General features: G+C 42.9%; 1 protein-coding gene across 1 annotated transcript; it reads left to right on the forward strand.

Moving 5' to 3' along the window:
* Positions 1–3,306: 3,306 nt before the first annotated feature.
* Nono (non-POU domain containing octamer binding) lies at positions 3,307–25,287 on the forward strand. Its single transcript, XM_059250734.1, has 12 exons — positions 3,307–3,439; positions 4,150–4,209; positions 14,318–14,483; positions 15,728–15,921; positions 17,399–17,700; positions 19,562–19,657; positions 19,858–20,054; positions 20,988–21,072; positions 21,618–21,720; positions 22,228–22,267; positions 22,946–23,055; positions 24,271–25,287. The coding sequence occupies exons 3-12, from the start codon at positions 14,327–14,329 to the stop codon at positions 24,403–24,405; spliced, it is 1,419 nt and encodes a 472-aa protein (XP_059106717.1). The 5' UTR covers positions 3,307–3,439; positions 4,150–4,209; positions 14,318–14,326; the 3' UTR covers positions 24,406–25,287.
* Positions 25,288–25,800: the final 513 nt, after the last annotated feature.

The following is a 25,800-nucleotide window of genomic DNA, read 5'->3' on the forward strand; positions in this document are numbered from 1 at the left end:
AAAACAACAAAAACAAACAAAACACCCAGTTTCATTATGTAGCCTGATCTAGCCTCAAACTGAAGTTTCCTTCCTCAGTCTCAAGTGCTGAGGTTACGAGTCGAGCAGTACTGGCATGCCCAACTTTGCTAAGTTGTTTTCATTTTTTGAGATAGGGTTTCTCTGTGTAGCCCTGGATGTCCTGGAACTCACTCTGTAGACCAGGCTGGCCTCAAACTCACAGAGGTCTGCCTGCCTTTGCCTCCCCCTCCCAAGTGCTAGGATTAAAGGCGTGCAACACTGCTAAAGTACTTTTTTAAATATTTATTTTATTGAATTTTATATGTGTACGTGTGTGTGTGTGTGTGTGTGTGTGTGTGTGTGTGTGTGTGTGTATTCACCTGAGTTTTTTGTTTGTTTGTTTTTTCGAGATAGGGTTTCTCTGTGTAGCCCTGGCTGTCCTGGAACTTGCTCTGTAGACCAGGCTGGCCTTGAACTCAGAGAGAGTAGGATCACACCTTTGATCCCAGCACTGCCTCAAAGGTGTGGGCCACCACCAATGGGATGGGCTATGCCTGAGTGTGTATGTATGTTGTTCATTACAAGCATGCAGGAGCCTGAAGAGGTCAGGAGAGGTGTCAGAGCTCCTGGAACTGGAGTTACAAATAGTTGTGAGCTGCCATGTGTACGCTGGGAGTGGAACCAGGTTATCTACAAGAGCAGTCAATGCTCTTAACTCCTAAGCCATCTTTCCAGCCCGTTTTATTATTTATTCTTCCCAAAAAATCAGAGCTTAGAAAAAGTCACAGCTGGCACTTCAGGGAGGGCTCAGAGGTTAAGATCACTGACTGCTCTTGCAGAGGACCTGGGTTGGGTTCCCAGACCTACATGGTGCCTTACAGCTCTGTAACTCCAGTTCTAGGGATCCACCACTGTCTTCTGTACTCCCTGGGCACTGCACCAGATGGTGAACTTACATACATTCCGGCAACACACACACACACACACACACACACACACACACACACACACACTAAATAAAATAAAAATAAATCTTCTTGTTGTTTATTTTTCTATTTTATGTATATGGCTATTTTTCATTTTATTTATGTCTGTGCACCACATGTATGTAGTGCCCGCAGAAGCCAGAAGAGGGCGTCAAATATCCTGGAAACTGGAGTTACAGACAGGTGTTAGCCACCAACTCGAGCTTGGATAGGTACTCTAGTCCTCTGGAAGAGCAGCCAGTATTCTTAACTGCTAAGACATTTCCCCAGCCTCCAAAAAACCTTTTTTAAAAACAGAAATTCAGAGTTTAGAAAAGTATATACATCTTTTAAATCATATATACATATACGTGTACGTAGTTGTGTGTGTGTGTGTGTGTGTGTGACAGTCTTGTCTTATGTACTGGCTGACCTGGAACTCACTAGGTAGTCCAGGATGTCCTCCTGAGTGATCCTCCTTTCTCAGCCTCCTGAGTGCAGGTATTTATAAAGGCTTAATAATTTCTCTTTGATTGGGGTGGTCATACATAAAAAGCAGCTGTCATAATTGGGTAGTGGGTCTAGGAGATGAGTAGAAGGGGTGAGATTTTTCTCTTCATACTGTTGAGCATTGATTTCTTTTCCCCCATGAGTAGGAATTTATTTTCTTTTTTCATAATACATATGTTGTATTTTTCTCTCAGAGTTTGGGAACCATTGTGTAGCACGAATCTTAAAAGTTCTTATTAATAAAAATCAAACCTGAGGCCAGGTATTGAGGTGAACACTGGAAGATCAGAGAAGCAGAACAAGCCACAGCTACCTCACCTCATCAGTTCCTCAGCTGATCCTGTTTCCTCAGACGGGAAGCTTCTGAGTCCTCATCCAAATGGATCTCAGCTGAACTGTTGCTCAAAGCCTAAAAGCTTAACCTGCCTTAGTTGCTGATTTTCACGCCTTATATACCTTTCTGCTTCCTGCCATCACTTCCTGGGATCAAAGGCATGAGTCATGACGCCTGGCTTTTTCCAGTGTGGCTTTAAACTCACATAGATCTGGATGGATCTCTGCCTCCCAAGTGATAGGATTAAAGGCATGTGTGCCACCATTTTCTGGCCTCTATATCTAGTGGCTGTTCTGTTCTCTGACCCCAAATAAGTTTATTAGGGTGCACAATATTTTGGGGAACACAATACCACTACACCATTGGGCTAAATATATCCAATATAGTAGCTAGTAGCCATATGTTGATACACACACACACACACACACACACACACACACACACAAACAGGGTTGTAATCTCTACTGTGTTGAATGGCACCACAGAACCTTCCCAACATTGTAAGAAATGTTATTAGACAACACAAGTCCAGATCATTGTGTCCCAGTGTAAGGTAGGTAGTGCCTGTTGGGATAATCTGCCATCCAGAGAATGAATTAATTAGTAGGAATTAACCACTGGTGCCTATCAATTGAACCTTGTAATCCTTGGTTAACTGCCTGGGTGAGTTAGGCATTATGGAACAACGAAGGTTATTATCACCTGATAGGCTTCCTATGGGATATAGCGTAGGTCTGATGTGAAGACCTCCAACATACTGGCCCCAGCACTGCCGACCAACCTGTTGAGTCTCTCGGCGATGGGAACCTTAGTGATGTTTGGCCTATCGGGTTCTCTGGTTACCATGGAAATAGTGCGGGTTACAGCTCTGGGTTACATTTTGACACAGAAATTAAAGTGTCAAAATCGCTCACCCTCCTGCCCCTTTATTCATGACCATTTCAGTTGCACTTCCCGAATATACTCAGCATTGGGAAAGGAAACTAAAATCGTACAGAGTACCGGGGTGCAGGCTTTGAGGAAGTGTGAAAAAAGAAACATGGCGGGGCACTTTTATCCAGTAGCAAACGGCCAGCTCTGCCACATAGAATACAATGACATTGTTACTCCAGATTTTTGCACAGGCGCAGTGTAAAACTCTCAGCTCACGCCTACGAACGCATTTTCTCCCCTTTTCTCTCCACTTTTCCTCTCTCCCTAGTTCTCTCTTTCCCTCCTCCCACCACTAGGTCTTTCAGTCCTTGGCAGGGCTGGTTAGTCTTTCCTTCCGACCTCCTACCTTCCACGGCTAGCTCCCCTCCCCCTTCCTTTTCCGTCTCTCACGGAGCGCCTCTGGTGCATGCGCATAAGGTACAAAGCCTCGCTCTTTGTCCCCCATCTGTCGTTCACACGAACCCAAGGCTTTGACAGTGGGTAGCCAATAGAATCTAAGAAATGGCGGACAAATGAGTCCTCCTCTGGAGATAAACTTTGATTGGCAGTTCACCTAGCCAATCAGGAATCGAACACTGACCCCTTGGGAGGCACCGAGCTCCGTCGGCTCGTTTCCGGCGGTCGCGCGCTCTTTTCTCGGGACGGTGGAGGCCGTGCAGCGTCGCCGTTACTCTGAGCAAAGAACTGTGGGCATTGGGTGAGTTTGGGGACGGCTCGGTGGTTGCTGGAGGGGGCCGTGGGGCTCCCTGCGACGATCTGCGAAGGAAGGGGCTAGGGCGAGGCCGAGTTTGGACAGAGGATATGGGTTCAAAGGCCCCATGAGGCCTTTCCCCTCGGCGTAGGGCCTTCGCAGCCCACCCGTGAGGTCCGGCGCGCTCGCCGCTGCATACCCGTCCGGGGCTTCAGCTCATGCCTCTCTTGCTTTCCTGCCTGGGTCTTTTGTGCTACTCATCCCAAATCTTAGCCACCATAAGTTGGCGGCTTCTGAGCCGCCCCGGGCCGGAGGGTGTGGGGTCTATTATGCGAAATCCCTGAAGTCGTGGTTGGAGGAGGAGGAGGCGCTCTGCTTTGTCGGACGCTCCTCCTCCTCAGCCCCGCGAGGCCATTAATTCCGAGAGGGCCTGTGGGGCCCCTGGAGCTATGATTCTTCGTGAAAACAACTTTCAAGTGGAAGTTTGCTAGTTCAGACCCCTTTGCGTTTTGGAGCTAAGTTCATGAAACACCTCCACCCCACCCCACCCTCGCGCGCGCGCGCCTTTTTTCCAAACCTCTTGCTTAAGCTTTTCCTAGCCATTTTTAGACATCGTTTTTCGAAATTAAACTTAAATTTATGGCTTTACTTTCGAGTATTTTTCACTTTGCAGAAGTCTTACTGTAAGCTGACACCTTTCTTTGTGTTTTTAACAGAAGTCGAGGTTAGAGAGGACTGGGAGACAGACTCTTTGCTGTGCTCAAAGCGAAGTAAAGGTAGGTGTAGGAGTTAGGGTTACCAGGTAAAGTGCAGGATGCTCAGTTGAATACGGAGTTCACATTGACAATAAATTAATTTTGGTAGACTTCATGTTATTTAAACTAAATGGTTTTTTAAAATCTGACATTAAAGTGTGACTGAGCTGTGTCGTCTCCCCCCCCCCCCCAATTCTGGCTGCTCTAATAGGGGATGGTGCTTAAATTTATGTTTGTACAACTTCGTTGCTATTAAATTGAAAAAAAAAACTCAGCAGCAACCTTTACCGTGTTTGTATTTTACAGCTTTCAGGATGGCCCACCAGGCGGCCATTTCAGCTTGGTAAATCCACATTGTATTTCTCCAGCAGTTTTCCACTTAGTAATTTGACTCTTCCAAAAATTGAGAGATCCGTGACTTAGATTTCAGATGCCTGTGATTAATGTGGTCCTGTACCTAACCACGTGTGCACTTGTATCACATACAGTAGCTACAGTCTTTCTACTCATTAACACTTTAATTTTCGCAACAGTCTTTTTCATCATAGTCTTAGGACACACAAGTAGACAGGAATCCTTGCTGCCGATCTCCTTTTGAAGACCAGTAGTTAGGTGTTGCTAAGTTTATTTCTGCACATATATCTTGAAATTATATTGCTGCAGTTGGTGAAGTAAGTACATCTTGAGTGCTTGGTACTTACCATGTATACAGTGGTACCTCAGGTTCTTTACGCAGTATTACTTAACCTTACCTTCATTGGCAAGTGCATACTTTGGGAAAAGACTACATGGAAGGGAAAGATTATAAAAACTAGCATAGTGGAGATCTTTATTCAAAAACATAAAGGTGTGCAATTTGGTTATTAAGTCATTCATGGCCGAGCATGGTGGCAGAGGCAGGCAGGTCTCAGAGTTCGAGGCCAGCCTGGTCTACATAAGAGTGCCTCTCTGCCTCCTGAGATGACATTTGTTTAACATTTCTATTTCTTAAGTGGAAATAGGAATGGTAGTCTTCCTTCAGGAACAAGTGCTTCATCTATTCCTGGATGGTAGCTAATGCTTTTGTAGTAGTATCTCACTTAGGCCTTAAAGTTAACCACTCCTTTAAGGTCACTAACTATCATTCATCGCTCCATCTTAACAGATTGCACAAGTTAGGTGACATAGTCACTGAGTTGTTGGACTTTAAATTGAGTTGAAGGCTTTGCTGCATAATGGTTTTGAGTTTTAGAGGTCAATAGATCTGGGTTCCATTCCTTACACTGGTGTGTTCCTGGGTGGGTAAAGTATTTTTTTAGATTTCTGTTTTAATTCAAAAGAACAACATCTGGAGGCACTAAATGAAGCAATGCAAATGCAGAACATTGCCTGGATTTTTTTTTTTTTTTTTTTTGAGACAGGGTCTCACTTGGTAAATGGCCTGGCCTAGAACTCACCGTGTAGACGTGGTTGGCCTCTATCTCAAAGATCCACCTACCTCTGCCTCCTGAGTGAGAGCTGGGAATGAAGGTGTACATCACCACATTCAGCTTGTTGCCTGGATTTTAATGGGCAGTAAATATATTGTCTTAATTTGCAGAGTGTACTTTTTAAAAATCACTTTTCTTTGACAATTTCATACGTGTTTATGATGCATTCTGGTTACTCTTCCCCCTCATCCTCTTTTTTTTCCAGAATATACTTTTTTAGTTTTTCGAGACAGGGTTTCTCTGTGTAGCTTTGCACCTTTCCTGGAACTCACTTGGTAGTCCAGGCTGGCCTCGAACTCACAGAGATCCGCCTGGCTCTGCCTCCCGAGTGCTGGGATTAAAGGCGTGCGCCACCACCGCCCGGCCTCAGAATATACTTTTTAAAGCCAAAATACAACCTCCCTTGAAATAAATGGCTTAGAATATCTTTTTTTCTCTTTTTAAAAGACAGAATTACACTGTGTAGTATAGCTGGCCTGGAGAAACTTAGGTCTGGAACTCAGAGATGACCTGTCTCTGCCTCCTCAGTTCTGATATTAAAGGAGTGGGCTAGGATGCCCAGTTTTTTGTATGTTTTTGGAGACAGGGCCTCACTATATATATAGCTCAGGTTGGCCAGGAACTCTTTGAGTAGCCCATGCTGGCCTGAAACCTGAGGCTTGTCCTACCTCGGCCTACAGAGTGTCACTGTAATCAAAGGCTTGAGAAAAAATGTTTCTTGGATTCCAACCTGAGAAAGGTAAATTTAGTGGCACAAATGGCTACTTCGGAGATAGGGGAAGGGGGACATTTAATACCTGCACTTAAAGATTTGATTCTAATACCTTCCTCCATCTCCAACTGCTTCTGGGGTGCACTTTTATTTCTTTGTTTTTTTTAGAGAAGGGGGAGGTGTTGAGTCTTGATACATAGCCAAGGCTTTCTTAGAACTGTTTTATCTCAGCCTACACAATAATGGAATTAACAGGTGTGCACCACCACATCTTATATGTCTTTTTTCCTTTTTGAGACAGGTTTACACTATAACCCAGGCTGACGTCAAACAGCAGAGGCTAGAGTTAGAGAAATAAGCCACTTTACCCAGTTTGTTTTTAAATCACTGCCTGGAGCCCTGCTTGGTGGTACACACCTTTAATCCCAGCACTAGGGAGGCAGCAGCAGGCAGATCTCCAGGTTTGAGGGCAGTCAGAGTTGTTACACAGAGAAACTTTGTCTTGAAAAAAAAACTTAAAAAATAAAGTGCTTTATTTGCCAATAAATCACTAAAATTATGGCTTTTCAGGAAAACTATACTAGTGAGAATCACAAAGCTAGATTCTGTTTCCTAATAAGTAAACAAAGCTAAAAGCACTACTGTGCTGTAATAGGAAAAAACTAAAAGCAACCTAAATTATGGTAGTTTAATAAATTAGTGTATATCCAGATTACTTTATGTAAGCATTAAAATTATGTTGACATTGCAGAAACGAGGAAAAGCTGAACATCAAATGGTGCATTGATGTTTAAACTAAAATAGTAATGTCTCAGGAAAGTAAATAAGCAGAGATGAAAGCTGTGAAAGGAATATTTAAATGCAGATGTGCCTAAAGATAATATCTATGTGCATTGATTCTAATAGTAAAAATTAGAACCTAAAGTGTCCAACACAATAGGGTATGATTAACAGCTGAATATTGTCCATTCATGTTAGTCTTTATTTTTGGAGAGGTGGCAGAGGGAGACAGGATTTCTCTATGTAGCCCTTGCTACCCTGGAACTTGTGTAGACCAGAGATCTGCCTGCCTCTGCCTCCTTAATGATGGAATTAAAGGTGTGCCCCACCATGACCAGCCATGTTAAAGATTTAATTACATGGTAATTGTTCATTATGTATCGGAAAGAAGAAAGTTACAAACTGGTTTCTCTTTGTAATTTTTTTTTTTTGGTGTTTTTTTTTTTTCTTTTCTTTTTTTTTTTTTTTTTTCATTTCCTTTTGGAAACGGTGGAAACAAGAGTTTCTTTGTGTAGCTGGGTGTCCTGGAACTAGCTCTGTAGGCCTCACAGAGATCCACTTGTCTCTACCTACTGCTACCCCAGGCTGGCATATTTTAATAGCTATTTTAAATTAGATTTATTCATTTATTTCATGTGTGGATGTTTCATCAGTATGTATGTCTACGTCATGTGTGTCCATGAAGGTCGGAAGAACTGGAATTACATTATAGATGGTTGTGGGTCCTCTGCAAGAGCAACAAGGATTTTTGTTTTATTTTTCAAGACAGAATTTCTCTGTGCAGGCCTGTGTTCTTAACCTCTAAACTATCTCTTCAGCCTCCCACAAACTGTTTTCCTTAATTTGCAACTTCAGATAGATAGAGATGGGGGCAGGAGAGATGGCTCAGCTGTTAAGAGCACCTACTGCTTTTGAAGAAGACCTGAGTTCAGTTCCCAAACATGTCAGGAGGCTTCACAACTCCCCAAAACTCCAACTCCAGGGGCTGTCATACCCTCGTCAGGCAATGTAATTGCATGCACAAAACCACAGACACACACGAATATATACACAATGAAAATAAAATTATAAAAAACTATATTAATGACTATAAGGGTTTATTAGGGTTCTTTAGAGGAACAGAACTGATAATGAATCTATCTATTTAGATACATATAAAGGGGGTTTATTAGAATGGCTAATCAGCTTTGGTCCAGCTAATCAAACAATGTCTGTTTACTAATGGGAAGTCCAAGAGCCTTGTAGTTATTCTGTCCTTGAGGCTGAATGTCTTAGCTGGTCTTCAGTATACACTGGAATCCTGAAGAAGTAGACCCTAGTGCCTGTGAAGGAATGAACTTACCATTGAGATGGAGGATAAGTGGGCAAAGAAAGCAAGCTTCATTCTTCCATGTCCTGTATACATGCTGCCACCAGAAGGTACAGTACAGATTAAAGGTGGCTCTCCACACTTCAGGTGATTTAATTCAGAAAAATCCCTCACAGGTATACCCAGCCTCTTGGGTTTTAGTTAATTTCAGATGTAGTCAAGTTGACAACCAAGAATAGCCATCACAAAGGGTGTATCATAATGATGATAATAACTATTAGCGTGGGTTTTTTATGTATATCTGTGTGGGTATGTGCACATGAAGGTGCCCAAGAGGGCCAGGGGTATCTGACTAACTAGAGCTGGAATTATAGGCATTTGTGAATTGTTAAATATGGGTGTTGGGACCAGGCTTGCTTTTTTTCTTTTTCCTTTTTCTCTCCTTCCTGGTCTGTATAGCCCTGGTTGTCTTCAAACTCATGATTTCCTGCCTTGGGCTCTCAGAGTGCTAGAATTACAGGCATGAGCCACCCACCATGGCAGTCTTGGGTTTGTGGGGGTTTTTTTTTCAGAGCTGAGGACTGAACCCAGGGCTTTGCTCTTGCTAGGCAAGCGCTCTACCACTGAGCTAAATCCCCAACCCGGTTTTTTAAATTCAGAGGCCAGACGTGGGTTCCGGCCCAGCTGGGCATAGAGGTGTATACCTTAATCCCAGCAGCACTCTGGGAGGCAGGTGGGTCTTTGGGTTCAAGACTAACCTAGTCTATACAGTAAGCTATAGTATAGCCAGGACTACATGTCTCGACCATTTTTTTTTTTTTTTTTGAAAATTCAGTGTGTGTATGTATGTGAGGTCAGAGGATAACTTGTGGGAGTCAGTTCTCCTTTAGCTATAAGGGTCCTAGGGATTGAACGCAGGTTGTTAATAAGTATCTTACTGTAATTTCTGGTGCTTTGTAATATTGCTGAGAAATGTGGTTGAAATATTGTGAGGGGTGTGGTGGCACATGCCTTTAATCCCAGTGGGAGACAGTGGATCTCTTGAGTTGGAAGCCAACCTGGTTTACAGAGCAAGTTCTAGGACAGCCAGGGCTACACAGAGAAACCCTGTCTCAAAAAAAGACATGTGAGAATTCAAGTCGAAGTCGAAATGTCAGCATTTCAGTCAGGTAATTCAGCCCCCTGATAGCCTATCTGTGCCTCATCTCTCCCGGGTTTTGTTTGTTTGTATTTATGTATGTATGTATTTGAGACAGGGTTTCTCTGTGTAACAGTCCTGGCTGTCCTGGATCTCGCTCTGTAGACTAGGCTGGCCTTGAACACAGAGATCACCTGCCTGTCTTGGCGCCACCACCGCCAGGCTCAGTTTTTGTATTTGGTTGTTACTTAACCTCTTAAGTCCTGTGTAATTTGTCTATTTTATCTTTCACAGAAAAAGTAGGCTCTGAAGGCCAAAACATGATATGTCCATCTAGAATAGCACCTAGCAAAATAGTAAGCATTCATTGAATATTTGTTAAATAAATTGGTGAAATGGAAAATTATCAATAGTCTACGAACAAGGCAGGTACTTTGATTTTTTTGTCTGTATACTGTTCATTTCTCTCTTGAACAAACAGTTTTCTCTCCCTCTCACACACAATGTAGTCCTCATAATTTTCAGTGCCATGTGATTCCCATCAGTGAGATGTTTCCAAATTGAGTACGGGCCGGGCGGTGGTGGCACATGCCTTTAATCCAGCACTCAGGAGGCAGAAGCAGGTGGATCTCCGTTGAGTCTGAGGCCAACCTGGTCTACAGAGTGAGTTCCAGGGCAGCCAGGACTGTTTCACAGAGAAACCCTGTCTCGAAACCCCCTAAAAACTTAAGTATGACCTATTCCTTTAATCTTTGGTAATTCAGTCATTTTTATTGTTCATTTCCATAAAGGCCATCATGGTGAATACTTTCATGGCCATACCTTAAATTTTTCATTTTTTGCTGTTTTGTGGTTTAAAAAAATGCTTCATTATTAATTTGTGACTTTTTTATGTAAGTGGGTGATTTGCCTGTATATCTTTATTAAAATAGAAAAAAAAAATTTCATTCTGTTTATTTTGATCAGACTTAGCCCTCCCCAACTCCTCCTAGATTGTCTCTACCCACCCAGCTGCACACCCTTTCTTCAGACTCTCTCTCTCTCTCTCTCTCTCTCTCTCTCTCTCTCTCTCTCTCTCTCACATACACACACACACACACACACATTCACACTCTCCACCCCCCAAAAAAGGAAACCAGGTCGGGAAGCCACCTGACATTGGTGTTAGGTACTGAACTCATGTCCTATGCAAGAGAGCTCTGAACTGCTGAGCTGTCCCTCCAGTCCCTGCTGTTTGGGTTTGAGGTAAAGACTTAACTTTATACCCCCAGCTGGCCCAGAACTTCCTTTCACTTCAACCTTCTGAGTACTGCTCCAGTAGGATTTTTTGTTTGGGCTTTTTAGTTTTCTGAAGTTTAAAATTTTTTAGGCTAAGTCTAGGAGTGTGATTCTTATTCCTGTATTAGAAAAGTATGAATATCTTTGTTTTGTTTTTCAAGACAGGGTTTCTCTGTAGCTTTGGAACCTGTCCTGGAACTCTCTGTAGACCAGGATGGCCTCGAACTCAGAGTGCTGGGACTCAAGGCGTGTGCCACCACTGTCCGACAAGCATGAATATCTTAATAGCTTTTGTTTTGTTTGTTGTCTTAAAATTTAAAGAAAATTTAGTGTGTATATGTATAGGCTTGTGTGTACTGTGGTATGCATGTAGAGAATCATGGGATCACTTCATGGGGTTGGTTTTCCCCCTCTGGGATCAGACTCAAGACTGGCTTGTTAACAAGTGCCTTTACCCACTGATCTGACTCTCTGGCCCATTTTCTGTCTCTTGAAGCAGTCTTCAGATGTAAAATAAAGAATAGAAAAACTTTTGTATATACTTAACTAAAACCAACAGTTAGTCAGATGTGTCACAATTTAGGAGATAATTTTTCCTTTATAAAGGTATCCTATAATAGCAATATCTGTGGAAAAATCTTCCGCCCCTTTTATTGACAGCTTTGCTTCAGCTGAATTCAGAGTAGAGGATCTTCATTGACTGGATAACCATCTTTGGATTAAGATGATAGTCCTCTGTTTTTTAAAGACTCAGCTTTTCAGCCAGGCATGGTTAGATAGACATGCTTATAAAACAAGCACTTGAGAGCTGGAAGTAGGATCAGAGTTCAAGACCAGGCTTGGTTACATACAAAGTTTTGGTCATTATTATATTATCTGTGTGTCTGTATCTTTGTGTCGTTGTGTATATGTGTGTGATCAGAGAGCAACCTGCAGGAGTCAGTCAGCTCCCAGTTCTCCCCTACTATGTAGAGCACAGGGATTGAACTCAAGTCATCAGGCTTAGAGGCAAGAGCCCTTACTGTAAGGCTCTGAGTCATCTTGCCTTTCTTTACAGTTGTTTTTTTTTTTTTTTTTTTTTTTGGTTTTTTGAGACAGGGTTTCTCTGTGTAGCTTTGCGCCTTTCCTGGAACTCACTTGGTAGCCCAGGCTGGCCTCGAACTCACAGAGATCCGCCGGCCTCTGCCTCCCGAGTGCTGGGATTAAAGGCGTGCGCCACCACCGCCCGGCTCTTTACAGTTTTTAAATGACAGAAGTGAACATTTTTGTTTGTTTGTTTGTTTTTTCGAGACAGGGTTTCTCTGTGTAGCTTTGGAGCCTGTCCTGGAACTCACTCTGTAGACCAGGCTGGCCTCGAACTCACAGAGATCCACCTGGCTCTGCCTCCCGAGTGCTGGGATTAAAGACATGCGCCACCACCGCCTGGCCATTTTGTCTTTTTTTATTTGCTTCTCTTTTACTTTACTAGAAATATAAATTCAGTCCATTCACTCTTGGGCTCATTCACAACCTGTTCTCAAACCCTAGTTTTAAGTGCCTGTGATGTATTGGTTCTTTTATTTAGGTAGTCATGTATCTTGCTATCGTGATTAAGAATTACTTAGTATAGGAGCTGGAGAGATGGCTCAACCATTAAGAGTACTTGTTGCTCTTCTAGAGTACCTGGGCTTGATTTCCAGCATCCACATAGCGGCTTGCAATTGTAACTCCAGTACTAGAACGCTGTCTTCTAGCATCAAAGGGCATAAGGCACATAATACACTTGGTACATAGACATGCAGACAAAACACTCATACACGTAAATTTCTCTCTTTGGTCTTTTGTCTTGGAACTTGTTTTGTAGACCAGAGATTGCCTGCCTCTGCCTTCGAATACTGGGACTAAAGGCCACCACACCTGGCCACATAAATAAATCTTTAAAAAAAACTGCTTAGTGAGTGCTCAGTTTATGCCAGTAGTGAGTTATTCACTGATCCTCGTAGCCATATCAAGGAACAGATATTTCTGAGTGCCTGTTTGATACAGAGTTCACTATGTAGTGCTGCATAGTGTGTTAGGACCATAATTCAAACTTAAGTCTTCCAACTCTGCAATCCATACTTTCCTCACTTAATTTTGGAGTCTCTACAGTCAACTTTGCTTTAGGTGATGGAGATGATCAAGACTCCTGAACTTTTTATGGTAGTTTTGTTTACTTTTTGCCTTTTGTTATTTTTTTGAGACAGCTGCTCTATGTAACCCTGGCTGTTCTGGAACTCATTATTGTAGACCAGGCTGGCCTAGAACTTACACAGATCTGCGTGTCTCTACCTCTTGAGTGCTAGGATTAAAGGCCTTTGCCACCACAATAAGTCTACACTGAGCTGTTTTTTTTTTTTTTAATTTAAAAACTTCTGAAAGATTTTTTTTTCATTTATGTGTATGTGGGGGTGGGGGCAGGTGCCCATGGAGGCCAGAAGATAGCATTTGATTATATTGAGCTGGAGTTAGAACCATTTTATTATTTATTTATTTATTTATTTTGAGATAGGACTTATCTGTGTAGCCCTGGCTGTCCTGGCACTCACTCTGTAGACCAAGCTGGCCTTGAATTTAGAGATCCATTAAAGGCGCATGGGCCACTGCCACCCAGCACTAGATGTATTTTAAATAAATACATTAGAAAAAAATTTAAGTGTTGGGATTAAAGGCATGTGCCAGCACCACCACCCTCCTCCCACCGTGCCTGGCCCTTTATGGTTTTTTGTTCACTTTTGTTTTGAGACAGGATCTCACTTGCAGCATTTGGCTATCCTGAAACTTACTATGTAGACCAGGTTGACCTCAAACTCAGAGATCTGCCTGCTTCCTGAGTCCTAGGATTAAAAGCATGCTCTATCAGGCCTGACTCTTTGTATTTGGTTTTGGTTTTGAAGACTTGATTTCTCTGTGTAGCCCTGGCTGTCCTGGAACTTGCTCTGTAGACCAGGCTGGCCTCGAACTCAGAGAGATCTGCCTTTGCCTCACAACCTCACAAGCCCTGGGAGTAATTTGTTTGTTTGTTTTTCGAGACAGGGTTTCTCTGTGTAGTTTTGGTGAGTGTCCTGGATCTCGCTCTGTAGACCAGGCTGGCCTCAATCTCAAAGAGGTCTGTCCACCTGGCTCTGCCTCCCAAGTGCTGGGATTAAAGGTATGCACCACCACCGCCCGGCCTGGGAGTAATATTTTTAAAATGTGCTTTAATACACAATAGGGCTGGTTTGGGGAAAGGAATTGATTTTCATTTGAAATAGAGTCTTAAATATCCTAGGCTGTACTAAAATATGCTTTATTATTCAGAAAACCCAGTTGTAATCACACAAAAGGTGGAATACCAAGATAATTTTAATGACATGTAAACCATTAGGAAGGTAACTGACTAAATCCTAAATACTGGATATTTGACATTCCACATTTTCCTATAGGGTGCAAACATGCAGAGCAATAAAACCTTTAACTTGGAGAAGCAGAACCATACTCCAAGGAAGCATCATCAACATCACCACCAGCCGCACCATCAGCAGCAGCAACAGCAACAGCAGCAGCCACCCCCACCAATACCTGCAAATGGACAGCAGGCCAGCAGCCAGAGTAAGTAGATGGTGGGTGATAGGGCGTAACTGGTTCCATTGAGAATGGTTTCATGGTTTTTTGTTGCTTTTATCAAGACAGGGTTTCTCTGTGTCCTGGCTGTAAAGCAGGCTGGCCTCAAATCTGCCTGCCTCTGCCTCCCCGAGTGCTGGGATTAAAGGAGTCCCTGGCTTTTTTTTTTCCAGATAGGGTCCCAGCATGTAGCCCTTGGCTGCTGGCTTAGAACTTGCCTCCTCTGTTTCCCTCCTGAGTGTTGGGATTAAGGCTGTGTGCTGTGTGGAATTTTTTATAACATTTTAAAAATTATTCCAGCCAGGCAGTAGTGGCTCATGCCTTTGATTCCAGCACTTGGGAGGCAGAGACAGGTGGATCTCTGTGAGTTCGAGGCCAGCCTGCTCTACAGAGTGAGATCCAGGACAGCCAGGACTGTTAAACAAAGAAACCCTGTCTCAAAAACAAGCAAAGTCTTTGCATGCTTCTTGTTCCTTTAGGAAACTGAGTACCTGTAAGAATAGAAACTTGATGGTGTGGGGGTGACTAGAAAAATGGTTTAGTGGTTAAGAGCACTTTTCCTCTTCCAGAGGCCTTGAGTTAGGTTCCCAGCATCTGCATAAGGCATACCAACTGTAATTCCTATTGCAGGAGATCCAGCATCCTTTTCTGACTTCCACGGGGGCTCATACACAGATGGCACATAGTCACACTCATACACATACATATAAGTCATTTTTTAAAGGGAGGCAATAGAAGCAGAGGCTGGTGAGGTGGCTCAGTAGTTAAGAACAGAGCTGTACTGCACTTGGAGAAGATCCAGGGTCCGTCCTGGATACCCATATCAGATGGGTCATGACCACCTGTGACTGACTAACTTCAGTTCCAGGGTATCTGCCTATGAACTCAATGCAGACAGACATATATATATATATATATAGTGTGTGTGCACACACACATTATTTTTGGTTTGGTTTGGTTTGGTTTTGGGTTTTTTGATACAGAGTAACAGCCCTAGATGTCCTGTAACTCTGTAGACCAAGCTGGCTTTGAACTCAAGAGATCTGCCTGCTTCTGCCTCCTGAGTACTGGGATCAGAGGTGTACACCTCCGCCACTGCTTTCACGTTCTAAGATGCCATTTACTGATGAGTTGGATAGGTTGCATTGGGAAGTGGTGTTTGTCTTCATCACAGAAACAATGTGAAGGATATGACTAATTCTCTTCCTAATCTTTTGACTGTCTTCTTCCAGATGAAGGTTTAACTATTGACCTGAAGAACTTTAGGAAACCAGGAGAGAAGACCTTCACCCAGCGAAGCCGTCTCTTTGTGGGCAATCTTCCCCCTGACATCACCGAGGAGGAAATGAGGAAACTTTTTGAGAAATATGGGAAAGCAGGCGAAGTTTTCATTCATAAGGATAAAGGCTTTGGCTTTATTCGCTTGGTGAGTAACTGAGCTTTGGTGCATATGCTTTGAAAGATAGGGAAGATGGGAGTGAATATGGAAAAGAAAGCAGTAAAAATAATAACGTTGTCTATATACTAATAGTTAATGGTACAAAACAAAAAGATTACTAGGCTTGAAAGCTAATATAGGTTTATTTGCCTGGAATACAAGGACTAAAGTATGGGGATTATTTTTGCTTGCAGATCTCATTATCTAACCCCAGGGTTTCCTTGAACTTGCAGGCTTCCTACCTCTACTTCCCAAGTGCTGGATGACACACATCACCAGCATGCTTGGGTTAAGTGAAAATGAAGTTTATTTTAGTGATTATCAAGGTTTATGCAATGTTGTCTTACTCTTTAAAACCCTGATGGGAGGACAAGTTATTTTTATCTTTTCAAAATCTTTTAATATTAGTTATGTATATCCACTTTTTTTCTGAGGGAAACAGTTGGGAATTAAATGCAGATTCTTATACATATTAGATAAGTGTGCTGCCACCAATTTTATATGCAGATTTTATGTTTAAAATCTGGTTTGACTTAAACCGATGTGGTGGTGGTGCACACCTTTCATCCCAGCACTTAGGAGGCAAAGGCAGGAGGATCTGAGTTCGAGGCCAGCCTGTTCTACAGAGTGAGACATGACAGCCTGGTCTAGGCAGAGAAACCCTGTCTCAAAACAAAACAAAAAAAATCTGGTTTGATTTAGGAATAGTATATGAGAAAGAAGATTTTGTTTGGTGGGGTTTGTTGTTGTTGTTGGTTGGTTGGTTGGTTTTTCGAGACAGGGTTTCGCTGTGTAGTTTTGGTGCCTGTCCTGGATCTATCTCCCTCTTTAGACCAGGTTGGCCTTAACTCACAGAGATCCTCCTGGCTCTGTCTCCTGAGTGCTGCTATTAAAGGCATGCACCACCATCGCCCAGCTGTTTTGTGGTGTTTTTTTTGTTTGTTTATTGAAACAAGGTCTCACTATGTAATTCTGGCTGTCCTGGAACTCTGTAGACCAGGCTGACCTTGAACTCCCAGAGATCCGCCTGACTCTGCCTCCTAAGTGCTGGGACTAAAGGTGTGCATCACCGCTGCCTGGCCTAAATAAGTTTCTTTGTCAGGCGATCTGATGCCTTCTTCTGACCTCCGTAGGCACCGGGTACACACATTGTACATAAATAATACATATAGTAAAAACATTCATACACATAAAATAATTATTCTTTTAGGACAGAAGTAATTCTGGTGTGTTGGTGTACATTAAAATATTTTGAACTGTTAAGTATTCTGAGTTGTTAAGTATACATCTGTGACCCTGCCCTGGAACTCAGTATGTAGACTAGGCTGGCCTAGAAATCTGCCTGCCTCTTCTACCTCCTGAGAATTAAAGGCATGTGTCACCATAGTCACCAAGTTTTTTGAGGTACATTTTGTTTGCTGTTCATTTGGTCTTTGTTAAATTCTAATTTTCTTGTTTTTCCCAGGAAACACGAACCCTAGCAGAAATTGCCAAAGTGGAGTTGGATAATATGCCACTCCGTGGAAAGCAGCTACGTGTGCGCTTTGCCTGTCACAGTGCATCCCTTACAGTCCGCAACCTTCCTCAGTATGTGTCCAACGAACTGCTGGAAGAAGCCTTTTCCGTGTTTGGCCAGGTGGAGAGGGCTGTGGTTATTGTGGATGACCGAGGAAGGCCCTCAGGGAAAGGCATTGTTGAGTTCTCAGGGAAGCCAGCTGCTCGGAAGGCTCTGGATAGATGCAGTGAAGGTTCCTTTTTGCTTACCACGTAAGTAGAGTTTTCAGACAATGGTTTGAAGTTCCTTAATCTTTCTCTGGTATGGAGAGTTTACATCTAGTAATCCTGTTTTCATTTAAAGACTTAACACTAACTCAGCTTTTCTAATAAGTTTTCTGTAATCTTTTTTTTCCCTCCAGTGGACTGTTGAGTTTATTGGTTTACTTACAATAGCATGGATGACTCAAAGTTAGGTACATCACTAAAAGTTCACTCCAACACTGACAACTCACAGAAGTCGCATCCCCGGAGCTCCTTACACAGCTTGCTGAGAGCTGGTTTACAGAGTTTGCTTATTAGAGTCTCCTCTCCCCAGAAATTAATTACTGCTTATATATCTTTGGGAAGGTGGGACTTGAGAACCTTGTAGGCTTCAGGAACTTGCTGAGATCTAAGTTTCATTTACTTCCTGATTCTTTGGGGCGGCTAAGAGGATACTAATAAAGGAATGTTAGCAAAGTCCAATATGGCACAAAAGGACCTCAGTACTTGTATCTGTCTCTCAGTCAAAAAAGGCAGTGTTGGGTATGGCAGCATGAACAGGAGCCACTATCCACCTAGCCATAATCTACATTTCCCATGAGCCATCCAACCTTCTCATCCTGCGGCACTGTGAGGCTTCTGTCTCCCCACCCCTGATGGTCCTGATGGGGTGGATTACACTGTTTGGCCTGGCTCAGATCCAACAGATGCACTCTGGCCTTTCATTACTGCTGTTTGGGCCAACTCCCTTCTAATAATCTCTGGTCCAGTACTGTGGTTCTGGACTTTGCATTGGCCAAACCTCATGTGGTTATATGAGTGTCGGTATAATCTTAAATAGTAAATATAAATGCCATGATACACACTTGGGAAGTCAGTTTTCTCCTTCCACCTTTACATGGGTTTCTGGACCAAGCTCAGGTTGCCTAGCTTGCATGAACAAGTGCCTTTATTCATTGAACTATCTTGCTGGCCCTAGATAATAAATTAGTAGAAGTGGTATGAGGATAACTTTTCAGGCTGGAGAGATGCCTCTTGCAGAGGACCTGAGTTTGATTCCCAGCACCCACCTGTTGGCTCAAAATCATCTGTAAATCATCACCGAGTAGTGGTGGTGCACGTCTTTAATTCCAGCACTCCAGGGGCAGGTGGATCTCAGTGAGTTTGAGGCCAGCCTGGTCTACAAAGCGAGTTCCAGGACAGCCTGAGCTGTTACACGAGAAACCCTGTTTCCAAAAACAAACAAACAAAAAAGCCATCTGTAACTTCCAAGGAATCTATCTGATGCCAGCCTCAGCAGGTACCAGGCAGATGTGGTACAATGACATACATGCAGGAAGAACATACATGTGGAATAACCATAGCATATTTTCCCGTTTTAAATTTTTAGAATTCTGGAATTTTTTTTTTTGTTGAATGTACTATCTCAGCATTTTCTCCTTCATTTTCTGGAGTTATCAAACATTATAAGTATTCTCCCTACCTATTGATATTTATTGAGAGATCTGAAACCTGGGCTGTTAACTCCAAATCATCCATAGTGCCAGTAAGAGGGACTCAATTATTTGGGGTTAGATATAAAAATCTCTTCAGAAATATGTTTAGATGTGGTAGTTCACATCTATAATCCCAGCACTTGGGTGGCTAAAGCAGGAGGTGTGCCATTAACTTGAGACCAGCCTAGCTTACAGTTTGAATCCTTGGCAAATTCTCATTCCTGTCAAAAATGTAGTAGTCCAGTTCTGAAGTTCTGATCCCTAATTAGTTCATCATGCTGATCCCTAATTAGTTCATCATGCCAGTGTCACACATAGGGCAAATGCTTGTTGGGGTATGGCTTCATGAACACTAAACTCCTTCTTTCCCCCAGATTTCCTCGGCCTGTAACTGTGGAGCCTATGGACCAGTTAGATGATGAGGAGGGACTTCCAGAGAAGCTGGTTATAAAAAACCAGCAATTTCACAAGTATGTGGTCCAGATAGGTTGACTCTTATGCATTTTTGGTGATGGTGGTGGTGTATGTGTATGTGTGTGTGTGTACATATGTATATGTGTGTATATGTGTGCATATGCATATATATGTGTTCACTTGGTTCAAAGAAAAGAATGTGATTCTAAGAAATCTTGGACAAAGTAATACCATACATGATATTTATTGTCTATAGGGAACGAGAACAGCCACCCAGATTTGCACAGCCTGGATCCTTTGAGTATGAGTATGCCATGCGCTGGAAGGCACTCATTGAGATGGAGAAGCAACAGCAGGATCAAGTGGACCGCAACATCAAGGAGGCTCGTGAAAAGCTGGAGATGGAGATGGAGGCAGCACGCCATGAGCACCAGGTTATGCTAATGAGGCAGGGTAAGTATAGGCCTGTAAGTAGTGAAACTAGAATAAATATCAAATGTCATTTTTTGTTCAGTAATTTCTTTGTCTCTCAGTAGAAAAAAGACAAATTTCTGCTTTTGTTCCCTGAAATACTTCGTTGGTTCTAGATAGGGGGGTGGATTTGGAGTATAGAAGAATACTAAATGGATTGTATGAAGAAGAAAACAACAAGGTTTGAGTTCACTTGGATGGTCGTTCTGGGATTATATATTGTCTTAGTTAAGGTTTGATTGCTGGGCAGTGGTGGTGCATGCTTTTAATCCCAGCATTCAGGAGGCAAGGCAGGCAGATCTCTGTGAGTTCGAGGATAGCCAGGACTACACAGTGAAACCCTGTCTCAAAAAACCAAAGAAAACAAACAAACAAAACACCATGATCAAATGCAACTTGAGGAGGGAAAGGGTTTATTTTGTCTTAAAGTTACAGATAACAGTCCATCATTGAGGGAAGCGAGGGCAGGAAGTTAAGTAGGGCAGAGACCTGGAGGCAGGAAGTGATGGAGAGTGTTAGGTGCTCCTCATGGCTTGTCCACCCTGCTTTCTTTCTCTTTTTTTTTTTGGGGGGGGGGTTGTTTGAGGCAGGGTCTCTCTGTGAATCCCTGCCTGTCCTGAAACTAGTTCTGTAGATCAGGCTGTCCTTGAACTCAGATCCACCTGTCTCTGCCTCCTGAGTGCTGGAATTAAAGGTGTGTACCACTATGCCTGGGTCACCTGCCATGAGCTGGGCCATTCTACATCATTCAAGAAAATGCACCATAGGCTTGTCTGCCGACCAATCTCAATTGAGGTTCCCTCTTCCAAAATGACTTTATAGCTTGGGTCTAGTCAACATCTTTGCTTTCTGGGTATTTATGGAAAGTTATTGTATATATGAAAAGAGAATCAAAAAGTCTCAATGTGTTGCTAGATTTGATGAGGCGTCAAGAAGAGCTTCGGAGAATGGAGGAGCTGCATAACCAAGAGGTTCAGAAACGAAAGCAGCTAGAGCTCAGGTAACTCCTTCTTTACTTTTTAATATTTGTTTGTTTGTTTGGGGCCCTGAACATGCCCCAGTGTGTGGAGGCCATAGGACAACTTCCAGAATCAATTCCCTCCTTCCACACCATGTGTACTCCTAGGGATTGAACTGCTCAGCAGCCTTGCTGCTAAGCACCTTTATCCACTGAGCCATCTCTATAGCCTTGTAACTATTTAACCTTTTTTCGGACAACTCCAAAGAGTAATGCTCTTTTATTTCTCACCACATTCTCCCTGATACATTCCTGGTAAATCCTGGCAAGTATTTCTACTGCTTCTCATGTTCTCCCTTTGGGTAGATGTTTTAGCTGCATTGGTTCTAGGAATTGCCTTAGGGCTTCACTAAAGGGAAAGAGCTGGGTGCTGGTTTCTTGATTCCTTTGGGTGTTGCCCTTGTACTTGGCAAGCTGTGCTGGTTTTTGGTAGGGCTTGTCTCTTTGTGTTAATCTTTCTATTCAAGTAGTGTGCTCATGTTCTGGAATGCCTTTATCTGTCTTAAAATACCTTGGTAACTCTATAGGCAGGAAGAGGAGCGCAGGCGCCGTGAGGAAGAAATGCGGCGGCAACAAGAAGAAATGATGCGGCGACAGCAAGAAGGATTCAAGGGAACCTTCCCTGATGCGGTATATCACCCATGTGCCCATGATGTGCCAGGCCAGTTGTGAAGGACAAAAGTACCATGAAATGTCTGTTAGAATATCAGGTTATGACCAGTTTTTCTGTGCTATGAAATTCCATTTAGGAAAAAAGAGACCTTGATAGGGAGGTAAGGTAAGGTTTGAAGGAGAGCTCTTGCCTTGCAGCAACTTTAGGATGAAAAGCCAGTACCACTGTTTGTTGTCCATATCCAGTGACAATAAGAGATAAATTGAGTCCTGTAGCAGATTTGGCTAATCCACTGCTACCCATGTAGTTAGATGGTTTGCAGCCCCCAGAAGAAATTAGCTCTTTCTTCCCCCTGTTGCCTTGTTTTGTTCCTAGTAGAAAATTCTAATTTGTTACCTGAAGTCCCTGTATAAATGGCAAGAGGGCATTAGTGTGTCATCACTGTTTATGTTCTTTGTGTTATCAGTGGATTGTAATAGAGTAACTGTTGTCTTGGACTGTGTTGAGTTTGTATTGTTTTTCAGAGAGAACAAGAGTTACGGATGGGCCAAATGGCTATGGGAGGTAAGGACTTGACTTAAGAGTTAAATAGTTCTGGTTACCTTTGGGGGTGGTGAGGAGAAAGGATAGTTATAGAATAGAGCAGCAGGTATCCAGTAACCAAAGAACTGCCTGCCTGTCGTGTCTCGTGTCGTCTCCCCCCCCCCCCCCCCCCCCCCCCCCCCCCGCCACATTGGCTGGCTACTTGCTGTGATCTGCCTGTCTGCCTCACAAGGCCCTGCCCAGCTCTTTTTTTTCTCTCTAGACAGGATCTTACTATGTAACTCTGGCTGTTGGTGTTCTGGAACTCAGTGTGTAGACCAGGCAGGTCTTGAACTTACAGAGATCCACCTGCCAAATGCTGGGATTAAAGGCATTTACTGCCATGCCTGACTTTTTTTTTAATGTGGGAGTCTAGGATTTAAACTCAGATCCTCATACTTGCAGAGCCTAATTTCTTTTCTTTCTTTCTTTCTTTCTTTCTTTCTTTCTTTCTTTCTTTCTTTCTTTCTTTCTTTCTTTCTTTCTAAATTTGATCTCTATTGAGTTATGGAGCTTCTTCCTAGTCCACATTAAATGACTCGACATTTCCAGGAACATTAGGGCTTTTAGGCTGGGAGTAGGGGATTCTACTGAATTGTTTCTTGGTAGGGAAGAGACTGATAATCTCTCCCCTATACTGATCATACTATTCTGCTTTAGGTGCTATGGGCATAAACAATAGAGGCGCCATGCCCCCTGCTCCTGTGCCAACTGGTACCCCAGCTCCTCCAGGACCTGCCACTATGATGCCAGATGGAACCTTGGGATTGGTAATAAACTGCAGGGCTTCATAATAACTGTAAATAGTGATAGGAGGAGCGTCTCAACCTCTGGGGTCTGATTTTTGTGGATAGGAGTGCGCGTGTGTGTGTGTGTGTGTGTGCGCGTGTGTGCGTGTGTGCGTGCGTGCGTGCGTGCGTGCGTGCGTGTGTGTGGCTAGATGTCAACTGCTTGTGTCATTCCTCAGGAGTCATCCATGACCTGGAACTTGCCAATTAGGCTAGGTTGACTGGTCTTTAACACTGGATGCTGGGGAATTAAACTTGAAGGACAGATACTTTACTTGACTAAGCTATCTGCCCAGCATCTGCTACCTGAGTTTTTCGATTTTGTTACAGGTACAGATTTTTAGGATAATTGGTATACATAAAATATAACCTAAGATGTTTAGGGGTGGTGAGGATGATTGAACCTAGGATCTGATGTATGTTAGGCAAGTGTTGTCTCACTATTCCGTGTCCCTGATCTTTTAGTTTGTAATCTTGAGAAAATTCAATACCAGACGCTATTTTAACCTTGGAGTTAAACAATAGCCTCTGTCTGGCTGTCCCATTGATTGATTGTAAATCATTATCCTCAGTAAACAAGTTGCTTTATGTTTGTTTTGTTGGTTTTTGGGTTTTTGAGACAGGATCTCTGTACTCCTAGTTGTCCTGGAGCTCGCTATGTAGAACAGACTGGCCTTGAACTCACAGAGATGCTCCTGCCTCCTCTACCTTCCAAATGCTTGCACCATATTGCCTGGCCAGCAGGTTGCTCTTTAGAGGGAGAAGTCAAGGAAGCTTAGCTATTATTATGTATAATGGATGTGAATTCAGGGGCCTCATGGTTCATAAAGTTCAGAAGTTGTTCTGGTTCAAATGTCAAAATGGAATAGACTATAGAGAGACTTAAGGTTGCTACAGAAATGATAGCCTGTTCTTCCTGACTAAGGAAAAAGGACTTGGATAGAACCTATTCAAGTAGGAATTTCAATTGTACATATAATATGGATAAAAAGCTAAATTATGAAGCTGTGACTAGTACAGCCTTCTGTTCCTCTCAAGTTTCTCCCCTAGAACTCTAAGCAGACTTGGGTACCTTGCCTTTAGCAGTCAGGAGTCTTGACCAGTTAAGTAGAAATGGCCTGTAGTGGGAAGACCATAGAAAAGCGGAAAGTTGAGGACAGACACTCTGTTGTAACATTGTTCTTTTTCTCTTTTAAGACCCCACCAACAACTGAACGTTTCGGCCAAGCTGCTACAATGGAAGGAATTGGAGCAATTGGTGGAACTCCTCCTGCATTCAACCGCCCAGCTCCTGGAGCTGAATTTGCTCCAAATAAACGCCGCCGATACTAAATAAAGTTGCAGTGTCTAGTTTCCCACAACCCTTAAAAGAAAGGCCCTTTTTGGACTAGCAAGAATTCTACCCTGGAAAAGTGTTAGGGGTTTTCCCAATAGATAGGTCTTCCCTGCCTGTACTACTCTAGGGAGTATGCTTGGAGGCAGAGGGCAAGGGAGGGGTGGTAGTTAACAAATCAAAGTCTGTGGTATATTGCTTTATCAAGGCGGTCTGGTGCATTCCTGAAGTGTGTTGATTGTTGAGGGGCTGGAGAACCATAGCAAAATGAACTCAGAGAGCTCCATTAATCTTGACCATTCCTGTTTTCTTCTTCCTTTGTCCATCATGTTTCATCTTTATTCCCCTCAACCCCAGAGACACTGCCATATATACCACAAAACCTAAACATCCTCCAATGACCTAGCCCAATTCCTCCATTCACTCCCAGGTGAGAATTCAGACAAATGTCCACAGAGGTTACAGCATACATACGGTTCTGTTATATCTCATATATAACCCCTTCATGTCCTAAGGAAGACATTTTCTCTTAGAGGTTTTCATTTTAGTATATATCTTTAAAAAAAAAAAAGTCTTGTGTTAACTTGCCTCCATCTTTTTCTTGGGTAAGGAGTGCTCAAGAATGAATGACCTTTTGTGTCTATGATATTGCTGTTCACAGCTTTTCTTGATAGGCCTAGTACAATCTTGGGAACAGGGTTGCTGTGTGTTGAAGGTCTGACAGTAGCTCTTAGCTTTGCCTATCTTAGGTAGTTACGCTGTGCATTTTTTATTGGTGTACTATGTTTGATTTGTTCCTGATACCTTCAATTTGAAATTTTTCTGAGAAATGGAGCAGTAATGCAGCATCACCTTATTAAAATACATTTGAAGCCTTTTAATTTTCTGTGCTGTTTTTTGAAGGGGAAGGGAGGGGAAGAAATTCTGTCTTGGGAGATGCATACAGTAGACTGCATAATGGTGATCTTTGTTACCTTTTGAAATAGTAAACATTAGATGGGCAGGAGAAGGTGAGATGCAAGGTAGAGTGGCTAGGATCAATGCTGTTGGCACTACAGGTAATGGCAGTGGCAGGCAAGCTATTCCAAATGCAGAAAATGGCGGGGTTATATCCATACCACAGAGGGAGGGGGGATCTTAATTAGCATTTTGTTTCTGAGCAGCTGCTGGTATGTCAGAGGCTTGGAATTGGCAACATCTAAAACTGCTGTAGTTACTGACCTCACCCAAGTTCCAAGGGCTCTTCTTCCTGATCCCTTTTTCCTGAGCCTCAGAGCTAAAATACTCTGGAGCACTTTCCTATTGGCTGAGAAGACCAATTGAAGTTCCCTTGCCCATGTTTGGAGGTGGACGCCTCCTGCACTAAAGATAGAAACAGCTGGCTCTTCTAGGCA

Source organism: Peromyscus eremicus, chromosome X (genome assembly GCF_949786415.1).
Source record: "Peromyscus eremicus chromosome X, PerEre_H2_v1, whole genome shotgun sequence".
NCBI lineage: Eukaryota > Metazoa > Chordata > Mammalia > Rodentia > Cricetidae > Peromyscus > Peromyscus eremicus.

Coding starts and splice junctions, on each gene's coding strand:
- Nono (XM_059250734.1), top strand. CDS start 14,327: ATGCAGAGCAATAAAACCTTTAACTTGGAGAAGCAGAACCATACTCCA. Junction 15,922..17,398: donor GCTTTGGCTTTATTCGCTTG/GTGAGTAACTGA, acceptor TGTTTTTCCCAG/GAAACACGAACCCTAGCAGA. Junction 17,701..19,561: donor GGTTCCTTTTTGCTTACCAC/GTAAGTAGAGTT, acceptor TCTTTCCCCCAG/ATTTCCTCGGCCTGTAACTG.